At 33.0% G+C, this 18,399-nt stretch overlaps 2 protein-coding genes across 7 annotated transcripts in view; one reads left to right on the top strand and one right to left on the bottom strand.

Annotated features, from left to right (window-relative positions):
• Window positions 1–2,922, top strand: part of LOC111032583 (acyl-CoA Delta(11) desaturase-like) — a 28,155-nt gene extending 25,233 nt beyond the window's left edge. The window contains exons 5-6 of one of the 2 annotated variants that reach the window (XR_002604318.1): window positions 19–455; window positions 2,906–2,922. Coding sequence is in view for 1 of the 2 variants with exons in the window: in XM_022312963.1 (XP_022168655.1) it covers window positions 19–367 (349 nt within the window). In the remaining variant the exon portion in view is untranslated. Of the gene's footprint in view, window positions 1–18; window positions 603–2,905 lie in introns of those variants that run through there. The other variant, XM_022312963.1, reaches the window with a different exon arrangement.
• A 3,190-nt stretch (window positions 2,923–6,112) lies between these two features.
• Window positions 6,113–18,061, bottom strand: LOC111032582 (acyl-CoA Delta(11) desaturase-like). Of its 5 annotated transcripts, none has more exons than XM_022312962.1 (6): window positions 17,912–18,061; window positions 13,941–14,210; window positions 9,490–9,620; window positions 8,638–8,843; window positions 7,032–7,217; window positions 6,176–6,461 (listed from the first exon to the last, which is right to left on the bottom strand). In XM_022312962.1, exons 2-6 carry the CDS (start codon window positions 14,191–14,193, stop codon window positions 6,176–6,178), a joined length of 1,062 nt encoding a protein of 353 aa, XP_022168654.1. In that variant the 5' UTR covers window positions 14,194–14,210; window positions 17,912–18,061. The 5 variants fall into 5 exon arrangements, with proteins under 5 accessions (XP_022168650.1, XP_022168654.1, XP_022168652.1 ...); XM_022312960.1 differs by having other exon boundaries at window positions 13,941–14,207; window positions 17,912–18,060; XM_022312961.1 differs by lacking the exon at window positions 17,912–18,061 and adding an exon at window positions 16,801–16,936 and having other exon boundaries at window positions 13,941–14,207.
• Between the last annotated feature and the right edge of the window lie 338 nt (window positions 18,062–18,399).

Here is an 18,399-nt window from a genome sequence, read left to right as displayed (position 1 = left end):
TCATCTCTCTGTCCCCAGGAACATCACACCCACCGAGAACCCTACCGTGGCGCTTTTGGCGTTCGGCGAGGGATGGCACAACTACCACCACGCGTTCCCGTGGGACTACAAGGCGGCGGAGCTGGGCAACTACCGGTTGAACTTCAGCACGGCGTTCATCGACGGATGCGCGAGGCTCGGTCTGGCGTACAACCTGAAGACGGCCAACGCCAGTCTGGTGGAGAAGCGGTCGCGCCGGACGGGCGATGGCACCAAGCGACACCACCACCAGCACCACAATCACCACCACGTGGAGGGTGGCGTCTGGGGATGGGGCGACGAGGACATGGCCGAAGACGACAAACGGGTCGCACAAGTGATCGACTGACGGCTTGACCGCGGCGGACTTCCGGTCGGCTAGACCAATTTTTATGTTTTTTATTGTATATGTATATATTTTATATATATATATATATATACGTACACATTCCTCCGAAATCACGTGTACACCTATCGATATTATGTAATATTTAAGTGTATATCGTATCAATCATACCCTTCGAGACAACGTCCTCCTAGTTTGTACGGTGTAATTTAATCTTTTTTGTTTTATGTACTAGACGTATATACAACTTATATACTAGCGTTATTGTATTTTTAATATTATTATTATTGTTTTTTTTTTTTTTTGTTTACGGATTTTTAACAAATCTATCAAATAAAGGTTTTTTTTATCCTCATAATTTATCAATTGTATTTGTATATTATTTGTTTATATATATACCTATTTTTATATATAACTACTGCACAGAACTGAATGCTGTAATATTTATATTATTTTGACGTACAATTGTTTGGTATAGAAAACACATTTAAGCATGTACAATATAATAACAGTGATGCTGATTAAACATTTTACGGTAACAAACCCAACGATTTTCGGAATTCCATTCATTTGTCTCGTAAATGCATTTTTTTCAATTGAATATTGTCTATTCAAAATTCATAGTTATTAAAATATGCGTAAGAGGTGGAAACAGTATAGGTATACTGTTAGCTATAGATGCTTTGCTTTCACATCACTATAAAGTATAAACCATAATTTGTCGATATAATCAAAACTAAATGGCGTTTACGAAACAAAAATTACCTACCTATAAACTTAAATGTTATTTCTATGCCAAATAGCTATATGTATTCTCAAACCAAATATTATAGCATTTATCGTTTATGTGTGTTGCAACATGTTTTATAGCTTAGCGTTATGAATATATTGTGCATCGTTATTTTACTATGACAAATAAAAATTGTGATTTTTTTGAAACTATTAAAAACATGTATATTATTTATAAGACTTTGATTTTATAACACATCTGTAAAAATACCGATTTTAAATACCAATGGTGATAATAATAATTCCAATTATTGTACTTGATGATAAAATTAATAGCTACAAAAAAATACTTGTCTATGTAGGTATACAATATAGGTTGATTATAAAAAAGTATACCTAATAATAATGATTACTACAAACGTACACGGTGTATGTGAAATGGCATCTAAAACATTTTTGTAGGTATTTCAATTTTCATAATCTTGAAATTAGATTGTAGAGAATTTTGCATTTTGTGATAAGTATTTTTTTTTCTTCAGGTTCATTAATTACCTTTATAATATCTTCACACGTATTATTATTTATTATTATAGGAAATAGTATGATATATTATAGACACCTACCGTTTGGTTTTTTACTTAGTTACTTATTCAGTATATGAAATTACGTATTAGAATACATTTTGTTCGCTATTCGGAGGTGTCTGCTTTTCAGATAGTCCATATTGTAGAAAGTTTGAAGGTGCAGATTCCCAAGAAAACGTCCGATATTGAGAAGTGTTGGTCAGGTTTCACCGTATTATAATACGATAAATATATATAACAATAGCAGTCCAAATGCTTACAACAGGCATTCGACGCAGAGTCCACGGCCCTGGCATTAAATTCTTCCCTTTAAAAGCGAGTAATCTGTAAATCTCCGAATCGGTGGGTTCGACCTACATTGAATCCCATAGACATCACACTACTCCCACTATATACTCTGTCTCAAAAGAGGACAATCACTTTTTGCGCATCGTGAATGATGCGATTGGCACCTCGAGGACCACGCCGACAGCGGGAAGTCGGAGGGAGGTGCGCAGCACTGACGTAAATCGGTCAGCCGACTGATCGTCCTCTTATTTTGAGGCACAGCACCTTTGTACAGAGGAAAACTGTGTAAGACAACGTCATTACGAGCTGTGTAACAACATCTCGCGGTGATCATCGACGGCGGCAAAATACAATAATCTAAATATCTTACCCCACTACCCCGCACTACCCTGTAAATGAGTATAATCGAAAGGCTCCCTCTACATATGTGGTCACTCTGGCCATACACCCATTACTGCAGCTTTCGTCCTGGCGGTATGAAGCGTACGTCGAACTCGCGTCGGTAGCAAAACAGAATTATAATAATAATATCGCAACCCATCATCGGTCGGCGTAGATGAGACTGCGATGAAGCAAAAGTGGCACGTAATATAAAATATATAATTGGACTAGCCGGCAGCAGCTGTCAACAACGACTCTGTGCAGCCAATACACCGCAAACAATAAGTCATATATATATATTTTTTTTTTTTTTAGTAAAACTCGTAGTTTTTTTTTTCTATTATATTCGCTCGTCGCTGCGCTCGCACGACGGCAGAGACTCGTGGTGTGTGTAACTCGCCGATTGCACTATACGGTCTCGCTGACAATCGATATTTCAACGAGTTCTTTACGTTATCATTATCGTTGTTATTATCATTATTGTCTTCGATTATTGGCATCCAAGCGAGCACGCCAATTAATTAACGCCCACTGCGCACCTCCATACGTGTAGGTACACATATATATATATATATATATATATATACACACCGCCGACTGATTTAGTTTCAGCACTAGACTTGGCATATTCTTTCGGTTCTAAATGGTAATAAACATTAAATAACTCGAATTTCTCCTCGGTCTATTCCGTCGCAGCGCTGGTTTTCTACCCCGGTAACCGTCGTATATATACTGTATGCGCTCCGCACAGGTACCCATACATTTTTCCTTGACATTTTAATGGCGGCAATTTATAACATCTCCGCGTTTTATTCGTTTTGCTTACATATTATACCCAACAACACACATACACACACACACACATGTTCTTTCCTCGCATTTAGGTATAGGTATAAGTATGTATATTGTATATATATATGTAAGTACACATTACACATATTATGACATTATTTCTTTTTTTCTTTTTTAATCTCTATTCGACATGATAAATCATATTTAATTACCCCGTGCCGAATGATAATAATAAATTATTGTTCGCGATTCGGAATCGTAGAGATGAGATTCTGCGTCTCGAAATAGTACACTTTCCAATAATTCATGTGCACCGCGCTTAAGTGTATGTATTGCGTATACAATAATAACATTGAAATATAGTATACGAGACGTATGAGATGGAACCGTCATAAATTTTTTTTTTCCGTTCAAGCCGACAGCAGAGGAGCCGTCATAAAACCTAATTATTACTGTCATCTCGTTTCGTTCGAGGGTCTTTAGTATTATTGTGATAATATTATTGTACTTATTTTCCCATCAATTGATTAATGGCTTCGATCACCTCGACGCGAACACCGTGGTTATATTGGCGCATCACTATAATTGTGGAATCGAAATATGAAAAAAAATAATACTCCAACTTATTGTAACCGAGAGCTTCTGTTTCAAATGCTTACATAATAGGTATTAAATGATTCGTGTGTATGATCGCAATGAGTTTATTTTTATATCAATCATTTTTTTATTTTTCTACAATGACATATCGTGGTATCTATCAAACCACTAAGTCAAAAGTAGGTATGACGTAACATATTATTTATTATATACGTATTATGGTTGGAAAAAAATGTTCACTTAAGATTTTATATAGTTGTAGAGTATTGATTGACATTGCAATCGACTTTCGTGTATCCGTTTGAAACAAAAATTGCGAATAAAATAACATATCGCCTTAAAACGTGAAATGAATTGTAGCAAAACACCAACCGCGCTTATATTGCCTATAAAATATAAATTAAAACGATCGTTTCAAAATTTCTTATTCAAACTTAAAATTTAAAAAAAAAATAAGATGATGCTCAAGATATATTATGATGCTTGAATTATAAATGAAAAAATAAATAATGTTATTCCCATTTTAAATTACAAGTCCTTGTAATGTGATAACATTTCAGACAATTAAAATTGTGTATTCAAAATGTATGTAATTTTTATATTTCTTTCTGTTTCTTCAAAAAATGTATCCAGCAAATCTCATAAACAGTAATAGATTTATAGATTCACAAAAAATATTTCAAAAATATGACAATATGAGTTGTGAGTATACTCACCTTAACTCTTTAAAAATGTTTTTTAATTGTTATTTCCAGTTAAACGACTTACAGTTACTCTAATTGTTCAGCTAATAAAAACATTTTCATTAAAAAATCCCAATAATGTTGTACCTACTTCAATTATAATTAAATTACTAAGGTTTTTGTATTAAGTAATATAATATGAATGAATATAAAAGTTGTTACATGAAAATCATCTTTTTGACAAATTCGGAGACGGGTTATGATTCGTTTTCTCAAAAAAAAATTCTGTTTCATTATATACAATTGTTATGTTTTGATTCGATTTCAAATAGGTACTTAAATGACAATATGATACCTACTGCTTAACTCTAATTTTTAAATAACTAATCGAATGAATGTTTTCTATTTTAATGCAAGCACATATTATATTATAATAGATACAGGCGTACAAGAATCATTCGATGAAATAAATATAAATGTATATAAAACAAAAAGTAACAAACTCGTCGGGCAAAACAATCTGGGCTATAAATTAATATGCAACTACAATATATTACTGCACCCATTATAACTTACTATTACTATAATATTTTGAATTTTCTTACGAATTATCAACAAAAAAAGAACTGTTAAACGTCCATCGAAACTTGTGCCTATCAATGCAATGCGATGCGATATAACCACAGCGGCTAGGTAGGTATACTTGTAGTGCATGACAACAGTATGTAAATATTATACCGAGTTACTAATACCGTACCTACCGTATAATATATACCAATAATAGTACGTTTACACGAAAATAAAGGCATACCAGCTGGGCGCGGTTATTACCTAGGCACGTTATAGTGTTATGATGAGCGACAATGAGGGATGACGTCCGGTCAAATGTGTGGACTGCGAATATATTAATATAATATTGTTAAATATTGTTTCGACACGATTTTAGAGACATCACATTTTTTTTTTTTCCGGCGGCGATAAAGTATAGCAGGTTATTATTAATTTTTCGTCTCCAGCTACCGTTCGCCGATATTATTATATAATTTTGTTCGTGAAATTGCGATTCGAGCTCGATAAATCAATAGGCCAACCGCGAACGAAAGAGTTCGTACGAAGTTCGTATACAACCACCGCGTGCCTATGTTATAATATCTTATAGTGACATATCACACTGTATTGTTGTAGCCGGTCTTTCGTATACACATAATGCCCTAAACGCCTGTAAAGTTTGGTTGGTCCGTTTGCACTATAGCTACCGTGTTTTAATTTATGCCGCAGTCGAAATAATAATTTATACGAATAATATTGCTTGGCGTATTAATCTACACCGCGGCCGGTTTAGACCGCCGTGACCGCGTTTGTGTTTAGTCCGTTTGGGATTCCCGCGAGGCTACGACTCCACGAGAAGTATACGAAACGACATAATAATAATAATAATAATAATACATAACGATGATACCCATATTGAATATAATCTAAAATAATAATAATGGTATATTCTAAAGTGTCTTAGATGTTATTTCGTAACATAACACATGTGTACATATTATTTTATAAAAATAGTTACCTATATTAATAACATATTATACGCGTAAGTGTACAATACGTTAATTTCAACATTTAACACTCACACACACACATACACGCACACACACTCACAAGCGTGTTCAATATAATAATAATAATAATAATAATAATTAATCGTAACGTTTATAACTTAACGATGTACCTATTATACATTGTAATAAATTAAATGTTTATGAAGTCTTATAGTCCCGTGTGTGCGCCGTTTCCGGTTCCTCTCGCCAGCTTCCGTCGCCGTGATTGACGGCCACCTGCTGGACGAGCTGCTTGGACGGAGTCTTGAGATCGTACGCCCAACCGATGCTGGCGAACAGGTCTAGCCACAGCGTGGTAGTGTTCAACAGGTATCCGCCGATCTCGGCCGCCCTGTAGTCCCACGGGAACACGTGATGGTAGTTGTGCCAGCCCTCGCCCATGGCCACAATGGACACCATCAAGTTCTGCGCGGGTTGAATGCGTCTGCGAAACGGGTAAAAATTGATTAAGTCCGAGTGGGCGTGTGTTTTAAAATTTCGTTGCGTGTCTTCTTCTTATTTTTGTCTATTGGAGGACTGTTTTTAGGGGAGAGGTGTTGTAAGGACTTGGGGTAGGTATGTGTCTGTGAGATCAGCGGTGTGACCTGAACTCAACGTGCGATCATTGTAACTGTTTAATTATATACGTGAGACTAGATTCGTGAAAAAAATTGGTAACCGTTCAGTTGAAATCGTATAGAAACTACGATCAGAAGTGAGACGATTTGTTTTAAACGTAACACGATCATGATATTGTGTATCAAGGGGAAATCGTTGATTTTTTAAATTAAAATAAACACGTTTTAGTGTATAATTTAAAGTGACCTTTACAAAAAAAAAACAGACTGAGAAAATTTGTGTTTTTGTCGAAAACGTTCCGCAAGGAGGTATATAGACGCCATATCTAACTTAGCCCCTTTCTGTACCTAAATGCGCCCACGAGAAGCGGACTCCTTGTTGTACAGGTACCGATATCGGGAGCACGCCGGTTAAATAATCGATTCGTTTTATTTACTTGTCATACGGCTTGCTTCCCCAGATGTGAGCCACGCTGTTGACTGACCACGTGAAGTTCAAGTTCAACACGTACCGGACAACGGCCAGTGAGCTGATGGCTTCCACCCAGTTTTCATTCAACACGTACACCGCCACCAAAACGGGTATGATGAAACATAACAACATCTTGAACAGTAAAAAGTGCCTGAAACGATAAAAATATAATATATAAATTATTGTGACCCCTGCAGTGTTGCTGTGATAGTATTTTAGTCGTAATATATTTATTGCATCGTTGACACTGTGTTTAAACGTCGTGGCCGGCATAGATATCGATACGTAACAAAATGTTATGGACTATTACTAACGCCTAACGAAAAGATGGTTTTGTTTTTTTGAAAAATTTGCCAAACGTTATTGATTGCTTGAAACACTGGCCGGCGATGAAATGTAATAATTTAGTAAAATATAATTTGTCTATGATATTACATCTCCTGTAAGCAGTAATAATCCAGTATACCAGTTTATTACAAGATATTTTACTATCAGCGTTGTGTCACACACCTTGGGGGATACCTCTGGTTGCACAGCTGACAATCGTTCCTGTTCTAATACGTAAAGTACTTATTTTCCACCACCATTGCAATGTAATACCAAAATAACGTGGATTACACACGCAATACCAACAATTATAAATTTAAACTTGTTTATTTTTACACAAAAGCTTTAAATGTTTAACTTGTAATGTCTTGTATAGTACGATCACCGGAAGACAAGTCTAGAATATTCAGCTTAGAAACTTAATATATTCAAGCGATATTTGTGTCATCCCTTCCAGAATGATCAAGTCAGATGACCCAGCCCCCTTAAACTCTCTTATAGGTGTATGTATAACGTAAAAATTCGATTAAGTTGTACAGGGAACTTCAATATTATGGTAAATACGAGTTTTACGACTCATAAAAAAGATAACAAGACTAAGTAAAAAAATATATTATTATATATTTAAATAGCAACAAAAAATTGTTGGGAAACAATTTATCTGGAAACCTGAGTCCAAAACAACTCATAAAAAATATAATTTTGACTTTGATAACGAGAATTATTTGGAAACACGGTAATAGGTAATTTAATATTATAGTAATAGTTGATAAGACTTTTAAAAAAAAAGGTTAGATAATTTTGCCCATTTAGGTAGATAATATTTATTGAATAATGCAATACGAAGTTAAATCCGGAAACATAATAAATTATTATTTGGATATTTTTACGCAGAACCGTGAGGCACGCAGCCTACAGAGATTTGGGATAAACTTTGTGCATTTTTTGTGTGAATCGCTGAGGACTAATACATTAGAATACAATATAATATAGTCGATATTATTATTGCCATACGCGCTATTGGAAAACCAATGAAATCATGTACTGCCATCGTGTGCGGCAACTGAGATATGACGACAGTCGTACTCGAGAGTCGAGACTACATTGATTACTATTGCCTGTTGTATACTAATAATAGTTTGTCTTATAAAATCGCTTGAACGAAATACCCCGAGCGGTGTACCCTCCCCCCCCCCTCCAGTCTACATAAAACCACCGTCTCAAATGTTGTCTCTTATACTCACTTGGTGTGAAACTGCACCAGTGGATCGTTGTCGATATCGGACATGTCGATGGTCTTGCCCCGTCTGTAGACCTCGGGGTGTTTGCGCTGCATCAGCCAACCGACGTGCGAGAAGAAGAAACCCCTGTTGGCGTTATGTGGGTCGGCGTCCGTCTCGCTGAACTTGTGATGCACTCGGTGGTCGCGAACCCAATCGGGTATGTCGTTCTACGGGACGAACGAAGTGTTTAAAAATACAATTTGAGAACGTCTATATTGTTACACGCTTAAGTTTGATGTAGTATGATAATAATAATATATGATAATTGTAATAAATTATAATGGGTCACTTGGGGCGTGATTTTCCACCGATGGGATCGTGTTAGCTAGCTTTTCATCACTATAGCTTGTCATCGAGCTTAAAACAATACAATTGGCAACACCTTACCTCAGATTATTTACTATTATTATTATTATAAAATATCTTCTGTCTATGAAAAAAATATAGGAAACGTCAAACAAGAAGTAGATAAATAAGAATTGTTGTCGTCGGAGAAAATCATAATAATTATTATAAAACCGAAATCGAGGAATACAAAGTTTCGATTTGAATTTAAGTCGTTTTGTAGTTATTTAAAAAATTAATTCTGCGAATCGATTTCGATTGAATGTGTTTAATAACCCTACTCAGATATTTAAATTGATTCCGAGTTACTAAATACACATTTCAATGTTGAATAAAACATTTCATTATAGTATTTATAAAAAGTATAAACCATAGTAGGCAAAATGAGTATAAAGCGTAAAATAAACCGTCAAATTGGCAATTACAGTGTTAGCTAATGTATAACATTAATGTCAGTTTATAACATACCTGTCCCGATACTGTGTAACACAATATGAGTATGATTTGTAATGGTAATTTCGCTTTGAACGATCTATGTGTGAAATATCGATGTGCGCCGCCGGTAACTCCAAATCCACCAATACCGCCGACTATGAAAGCTGTGCCATAAATAAGAATTAAACAATGAAAGTTGAAAAACATCATCAATTAGAAAAAACCATAAGTTTGGAGAAAACAAAAATGTTCTCTTGTACAATTAATGGCATAAGGATATTTATTAAATAACCAATGAGGGCGCCCACTAATTGTTTGTCGAAACCCGTTTCGTGAGACAAGATTACAAGGGGCGGTGGTAAACTCTCCCGATTTCTAAAACTAGTAAACTCTCCCGATGGTAAACTCTCCCGGGTAAATATTATGTTTACCTGAAAGAAATGTGTAAACTCCCCCGGGTCAAAATTATGTTTACTTGAAAGAAATGTGTAAACTCTCCCAAGTTATTTTATATGTTATTGCTACCCTATGAATTGGCTTCACTGCAGAGATTGTGATTATAATTTTTATCATGAATTGTATTACCATATTTAATGTGTATTTATCTTGTGTTAAGTGATAACAACGTATTATGATAACATGCGACGGACTGAATTATTTTAGTTTTACAAACTGCAGTGTAAAACGAATGTTACCCCATGCTCCCCTAGCTTAGTAGTACTGAAGTAGACCCGGGAGAGTTTACATGTTCCCGTCAGGTATAGTATTGGACTAAACCCGGGAGAGTTTACCATCGGGAGAGTTAACATGTCATTAAAATCGGGAGAGTTTACAATCGCCCATTACAAGAATCGCTTGAGTCGAATCAAGTTGAGAAACCAAATTTGCACCATAAAAATAAAAAAACATATTCTGACTGTTCTACGAATAATATTATACTCTGTCGACATTACTTAATACGAAAATAATTATTTTTCTCATAAAATATGTTATTTTTATAGGTTTAAAATATTTTTTTAACACTTGAAAGTTTATTTAAATCAGTACTTATTATTTAAATTTTTTTTTCTTAAAATTTCTTTAAATCGCCTATATCAAACTTCTTAAAAGACGAATTTATTAGTTCAATTTTTAATGTCTTAAATATTTTTATTAATAAGTAAATGTTGATATCGCTCAATAATATGTTACTGTTAATAATTAATAAATATTGAAACTCTCACTTTGTAACTATTATTTTGTGTAAAATTAATATTGTTATATTAGGCAACCGCTTTTCTAAGTAAAATAAATAAATGGAAATAAAATAATTTTCCTAAAATTACTTTTATACTTATAATATTAGTAAAATATTATTTTAAATTTATACTTATATCCCCTTAGTCGCCTAGCTACGGCCGGATTAAGTCCCATTCTCTATCATTAATGCAATACGTAAACAAACAAAACATCTGAGTTATTGTCAAGAAAAAAACTTTCTATTACTCATATTATAAAAACCAAGTGCCTATATACTATTTGACAGTCATGTTCATTAAAAAAATAATAAACCCAAATGCAGACGCTGGTTAGCTAAATTACTCGTATTAAATATAACGGGTTAAAAGCAGATATAAACCTGATTGTCAGATAAAAATAAGCAAGTCAGCAAGAATTTAAGTAGCATGAAAACATTTATATTATTTGTAATTACTTTAAATGTTAATCTTTTTTCGATGTTTCAAAATGAAATTGTTGTATTATTATGAAGTACAAAATTTTAAAATGTGTACATCATATTTCATTAAGATATTAGTTGTAGATATAAACATATACAATATAAATATATATATATGTCAAGCTTAAAGATGTGAAGGTAATTACTTAAAAAATAAATATCTTTAAGTTCATCTACCTAAGTTTAACACTTAAAAATGTATTATAACGATACCTATCATACTTCAACACTTCGCTCTGGGTATAGATAGTTGTTCAATTACGGTTGATCAAATATTTTACAAAACCATTATTTAACATGCAATTATAATTATTTATAGGTACTTTGTGAAGTCTTATTTAATGTCTAAAAGATAATAAATTGCATATGCACAATTAATCATTCTGTTTTCTAACTCGAATTTAATAATAAAATACATTTTTAGATTTAAAAAACAATCCTGACAGTCCTGACAGTTATTATTGAAACGCTCGCCAATCGATCTAAGCAAAAACGAATGGAAACAAAATAACAATAACTTAGCACAATATAATGTTAGTACCTACCTATCATGTTATAATGTAGTTACGTTTAAAATTATTTGCTATAGTTGTTCGACTTGGTCCTTGTTTGAATAATTGCATTGTTAGATTATGTTAGGTTAAGATGCATTATTAATGCGTAAACATTATTATTACATTGTTTCTATTTAATATTGTCCTTAAAACGTTTATGAGGCTCACTCGTGATGATTACTAGTCTACGAACGGTATGTTCCAAACATTGTTGAGCAGTATCTAGATAAGTTATCTGGATAAACTTAAATAATATGTACCTTTAAAATACATGTGGTAGGAATTTGTATGTAAATAATAAAATAATATAGTGTATTATCACCCGATTGATCATTGATCATTGATAATACGAATAATTTGTATTGATTGCTTGTGATTTTTAAGGAATGGACCGGAGGAAATAATATTGCAACTATGTTAAGCCCGCATAAATTATAAGCGGATGCAGTAATGCAGTATGCACTATTGCACTATGCACACTGTACACACGCACACACACACTAATCATCGTTACACATTATTCACTTTTCGTTTTTCAAACTCGTCTAACGTAAGTATCTACTATATTACGTATTTTATTATAGTACCTACTTAGAAAACTATGGCAGTAGATATTTAATAACCAGAAAGTATTTAATAGTTTCTATTTGTAATATCAACATTTCCATAAAAACCACCAGAGCATAGTAAAAATCTGGTTTTTATCAAGATGTTGATCCTGATGATACAGTTCCGAAAAGCACATTGACAAAATCATTTGGTTTATTTAAATGTAATAGCAATAAAATAATGTTAATACTGCAATTACTAAGGAACATATTGTTTTCTATATGCATTAAAAAAAAAACGAAAATTTGAAAAAACCTAAATAAAAAAGTATTCATCTTATTCTAGAAAAAATTTTAAATATTGATATTTATCCGTAGCTAAAAATATTTTTTTTCAATGTGTTGAAATAATTTAACATACAATATTAAAAGTAAAATTAACTTTTATTTTCTAGGCTCAACTCAAATGGTCTGACATTTATGCGTTGTTATTTAGAACCTACGTCGCCTATTGTTTGCAATGCAAATACACGATTGTTGGGACGAATTGCGATCCGATGGGTCATTAAAAACAAATAATTTAAATGTATTTCATTAACCTCATGGGAAATTCATCTTTCAATTAAGTAACGTTAGATCAATTGAAACCACACGTATATATGTATGTCGTACCTATGTACTTAAATGTATAATGTATTTACATAATTATTATTGCTAATACAATAGTATTTTTATGTACCTAGGTAGTTTTTAAATAAATAAATGTTTACAAATTATGATTTTGGCATAGAATGAATGCGACTGTAAGCAAAAAATGTCTATCAGTAAACTCAACAATGCCTCAGGAATTTATAATATTGTAGCACAGGTATAAACATTAAGACTGAGTCTTTATTTTATTGCATAACAAAATTATTACTTTGAACACTAGACTTCCTACATTCGTATAATATTATTTTAGACATAACTGCACTGCGTGAACCGAAAATATAACTGCTTCATAATAATAACACATTTTTTTCCCCCATTTTTGCTTTGCCACAACATTTTCGATTAGGTCTATCTATTAATCGACATTCGAGTCTAGCTGGTACCTACTCTGAATATTATATATATACGTCGTTTTTCCCCAATGTAGTAATCCTACTGTGAGCTTAGAGAAAAATCTGGAAGTGTATATTATGGTAGAAATCAAGAACTCCCCTTGGAAACGCGGTGGTTTTAACCGGGTTCGGATCGAAATTGGCTTTCGAAGGCATTGCGCTGTCGAATTCAATATCACTATACCTACATAATATGCGCTTACCCTAGGTGCAGGGATAAGAGAAACACAGACATTATTCTCGTTCGTTGTCTCCCGTCTGACATTTTTGAAGCGAAACTTCTTTACAAGGGGTGCGAAAAAAAAGAAGAGATACTCGGCCGTCACGACACTAAATGATTTCTACGATAATAAATAATAATATTTTTCTTATCTTTGCATAGTAGGTAATAATTAATCAATTGAAATTGAAAATTTTATTTTTTTTATTTCCTAACTTAATATTCGACCGTGGCAGGCGATAATTTCATTTTTTTTTCGTACCTTCCGTAAATAAGTTTCACTTCATCCACGCTGCGGACTCGCAATACGCACATGCTTATTCAGTCGTAAGTCGTACTCACACCATACGTAAGTTTGCCATTTCGTGGAGAAGAAGTAGTTGCAAAAACAGTATACGGCCAAAACGTGTAACAAAGTGATGAACACGACGTTCATCCATATGATTTCCTGCTTGTTGACTGGGAACTGTGCGGACTGCTCTCCGTCATAGTTGGTCGTCTTCTGTTCCTTTTGGTCGTTTTTCAACAGGTACGTTTCCTGTTGTAACATGTCAGACTCTGTTATGGTCGTCGTCTTCGCGCCCATCTGGACCATGGTGGAAGAGTGCCCTGCTTAAAATCAAAAGAAAAATAAATATTTTATCTCGGCCGCTGTCGATATTATAAAAATAACGAGTACAATAATTATTATCAATATTATAATGATATATATATAGGTTGGTGTACACTGCAGTGGCAGTCAAACGATAAGAGGGATGAATGGAATGGATCCTCCCAACGACCTTTTTATCAATGCTTAAGATATGATAGCCATAAATCCGATTTTTAATGATCAAATAGTGCATGTTATAAAATCAGCCATACACTGAAAGTGTTTTTTTTCCTCGTTTTTCGCTATTTCGTCGCACTGCGCGCGCATGTCTCTGTACATAATAGAGAAATTACGCGAAAAAAAGTGCCACCACTACAAAAGAGAAGTACAAAATGGACACATACCTAGTACGCAATAAATAATATAACAATAATCGCTCATTATGAAACACTCTCCTATTCGCGCGCCGTCATAGGCTGCGATATAATTATAATATTATAACGGTCGTTCTACAATACGATACAGTACAACAATTCTTACATAATAAAATAATATATATTATATGTAAACATAATGGAACGAACGTATAATATAATATAATAATATTATATTGACGTAACCGTATAATATGCTATACACGACGAAACTCGAGCACCGATATTTTTTTATTTCGATTTTTTTTTTTTTTTTGTTATCGTTTGGTTTGTTCGGCGAAACGACGGCGGCGGCGGTTGAAATCGAATTCTTAACGCTTGTGAAACGGATTTGTCTGAACGGACCGACACGACACGCGAAAGCGACAGCGCGAACACCTGCAAAAGGGAACGCTCGCGAGTCTATTTAATATAATAATAATGATAATGATAAAAATATAATAATAAATGAATTCGAATGAAACAACAACGATAAACGGAACGTTTGATTTAATAATAACACTATAATGTACACGATATGATATTATGGTCGTTGCGAATCATATTGACTTTTTCGTTTTCGGAGTTTTTGTTTGTCAAAACATCCGCCTCGGCCGATCTATCTATCTGTCGGCGGTGTCTTCTCTGGACTATATAGGACTCACTCGCATCGATAGTCCAATAATAGTTTAGCAAAAAATAATTTTAATCATCGCTCATCAAGCATATAGAGTAAAGAATACAATACAGACGCGTCACACCGAGGCGGCACACTGTTGTGTACTTGTGTGTAATGAATCGAAGCAATCAAATGTATTGCGCTTAGCAAGTGACCATTTCGAAAAAAATAAAATCATCACCTGCAATGAGCAATATTTATATTATATGTGCGCGCATCGTATGGAATTTCGACTTTTTCGTCCGTCGAAATATTTTATTATAATAGCGTTGTTGCGGATTGTTTATTTAAAGTTTTTTTTTTTTTTAATAATAATAATAATAATACCTATATACATCGCGAGTACGCCGCTATTAGAAGTAACTCGGCGGCGCACGCGTTTTGTCCAATACTGGCGACGACTTCTGTCGTTTCAATACATTTGAATATTATGTTTATTTCACAACGTTAAGGTGTTAGCCGTACAAATGAATTATGTTAATAATGCAATTTTTTTTCTATTTTAATTTTTCACAATCTCAGCGAAAAATTAGTTGCCGAAGTGATCCTGTTTAGACGGCCTCGTCGACAATGAAAACGGAAAAGAACTACTGAACGAACGAATCCGTTATTCAATTATTAGATCGCTGACGACTATATAATATTACTAAATAGACTGAGTAATATCACACTGCAGCATGACACAATTATTGCTCTGAATTATTAAACAATTTTTTATTGTTATCTTGTGGTGGTATTAACAGAGTTCTATATTCAGAAATCTAAAATTCCTTTTTAATCTGAAGTATTCGTTATCATTTAAAAAAATATTAATTTTAAAGCCAAGATTTTTTTTATGAACACGTCTATAGTGCCTTATTAAAACACGAATTAGATCACTGGAGATAATTATAAGAAATTATATGAGCATTTAATCAATTGTGTCTGTCATATGATTAATTCATTAAGCAGAGCAAACGCGTACTAAATTACAATAATATTACAAGTTACCCGTTCGTGCTAAGTTATTTTAACATACGAAACAATTCCTATGTTTATTAAACAGTTAAAATGGACGAGCTATTTTTAAACGCTTTTTAAATCAATATTTAATATCCAAATGGCGAAATAGAAGCACCTATAACATTACAATATGGGTACCGATAACTCATAATAAACAGTTTAATGTAATATAGGTAATGGGTAATAAATATCACACAAGTATACTTGAGTTGACAACAATTAGTAATCAGTGGCCATCCAGCACCGTAAGAAAACTGATGGAGTGTGATAAATATTTATTTTATTTGTAAAAAATCCTAACCAGATAAGGGGGGACGTTGGTGACAAAATATAATCATAAGAAAACACAAAAAATATTGGTAGGTTTTCATTTTTTTATGTATACAAGTAAGGTATCACTTAAATCTAAATTAGGAATAAGACTTATATTATACGTTATAAAATGATCAATTTGCATTTAATTTTGCGAAAATATGTTAAAACGTGAAATAAAAATATCATATAAAATGTAATTACCAATAATTCCTCAAACTGCATCCGTTAAGTCAAAATGAAGCAGCTTTTAGTTTTAAAACAAATTGAATGAATGAACCCAAGTTACTTTTTACGAAGGTAAACTGTTAAATCATTTTTGTCTCGCACTGAAATACACCTATACCATTTTAAATAGATTTTAAATGGTTTTCGTCAAAGGCAAAATCACTGAAGTATAGAATTGAATTTATCAGCGTAATGTGATCACACGTATTTACATTACTTCTGTTTAAATAAACTATAAAACATGCACTTTTCAATTTTACGTATAGTGAAGACATGCAATAATATGTATTAGGTACCTATACTTTAAGTATGCAAAACAAAAAATAAATCATATGTATGAATAATGCCAATTAGTGGATATGACTAACCAAATTTGTAAAAGACGAGGCAAAAAATCTAAAAACAATTCATATAAATCATAGGACTAGATTAATCTTCATACTTTTTAAAAACACTTTCCCGACCATGTCAGTAGAAAATACTGAAAGTTTAAAAATTATTCATATTCATGCAAAAGTGACAGATACCAAACGGTTTTAAATAATACCTTATAATACTTGTAGAATAAATTATGTATGCTATTCAATCAAACAAAATATGTTGAATATTTTGTAAATTGTAGAGATAAAGACATAGATGAAAATATTCAATGCTACAAAAATTTGTAGTTAAATCGATGATAAATACATAGAAAATAAAAACATTTCATTAATGAATATAAAGCTTCAAGTTGTGTAATGTGTAAAAATAAAATCGCATTTTAGAATAGAAATTTTAGCGAATTGCCTACATCAAAATGAACTGATTGGCGAACGAAAACTCGAAATCTTCTCCTATAGGATAATGTGATAATATAATAATTATATAAGAGACAGCATCGGCCAATTCAATGTTGACGAGACACTTTTAAATTGTGTCTACGACCCACGTTTCTATTGTTAGTTAAATTTGACACAAATCTTAAGAGATCGTGGTAGTAAAATAAGTATGACTTACTGTCATAATATAACATGATGACATTTTAAATAGTTTATATTATTATAATAGGTAATTATATGCGATCCAACGGTAGGATTGTGTTACTCACCCAAAATTAATAAAAAAAAAAAAAAAATGCTGAAACGATGATAATATCAAATATGGTATGACGAGTGAAGACTGCCACCAGTCTCTTCGTTGGTGACTCCTGCAGCAACTACGAGGTTTTCCATTTCATTTTCGGCGAGCTAGCTATAGTCGTGGTTAACGTGGCCCCACTACAATGCGTCATGTTCGATGAAGAAGAAATGGTATTTAACAAGCAAACACCTAGGACCTAATTTCAAATGTAAACAGACAATTCAAAACACTTATATAGTCGTACGAATGTGTATTGTGTGCGTACATTCAAGTATTACTACATAATATAATATATAATATCTATTTATATTATTATTTCGAAAGCCAAATAATTTGTGTACAGCCAGAGCAATTGCGCCTACATAGCTTTTAATGTTTGTAATCGACGATCGGAGTAAGATTTGTCGAACAACACATAAATATAATATTATTAGCCATTGATTGATAATATTATAA

The sequence above is a fragment of the Myzus persicae genome, unplaced genomic scaffold (genome assembly GCF_001856785.1).
Source record: "Myzus persicae strain clone G006 unplaced genomic scaffold, MPER_G0061.0, whole genome shotgun sequence".
NCBI classification, from domain to species: domain Eukaryota; kingdom Metazoa; phylum Arthropoda; class Insecta; order Hemiptera; family Aphididae; genus Myzus; species Myzus persicae.
This window is presented reverse-complemented; position numbering and strand designations above follow the sequence as displayed.

Excerpts from the sequence above, each read along its gene's own strand:
- LOC111032582 (XM_022312959.1), bottom strand. Across the intron at positions 7,218-8,637 it reads CTGGTGCAGTTTCACACCAA|GCACTTTTTACTGTTCAAGA; the intron begins GTGAGTATAAGA and ends TTATCGTTTCAG. Across the intron at positions 6,462-7,031 it reads GGAAGCAAGCCGTATGACAA|ACGCATTCAACCCGCGCAGA; the intron begins GTAAATAAAACG and ends CCCGTTTCGCAG.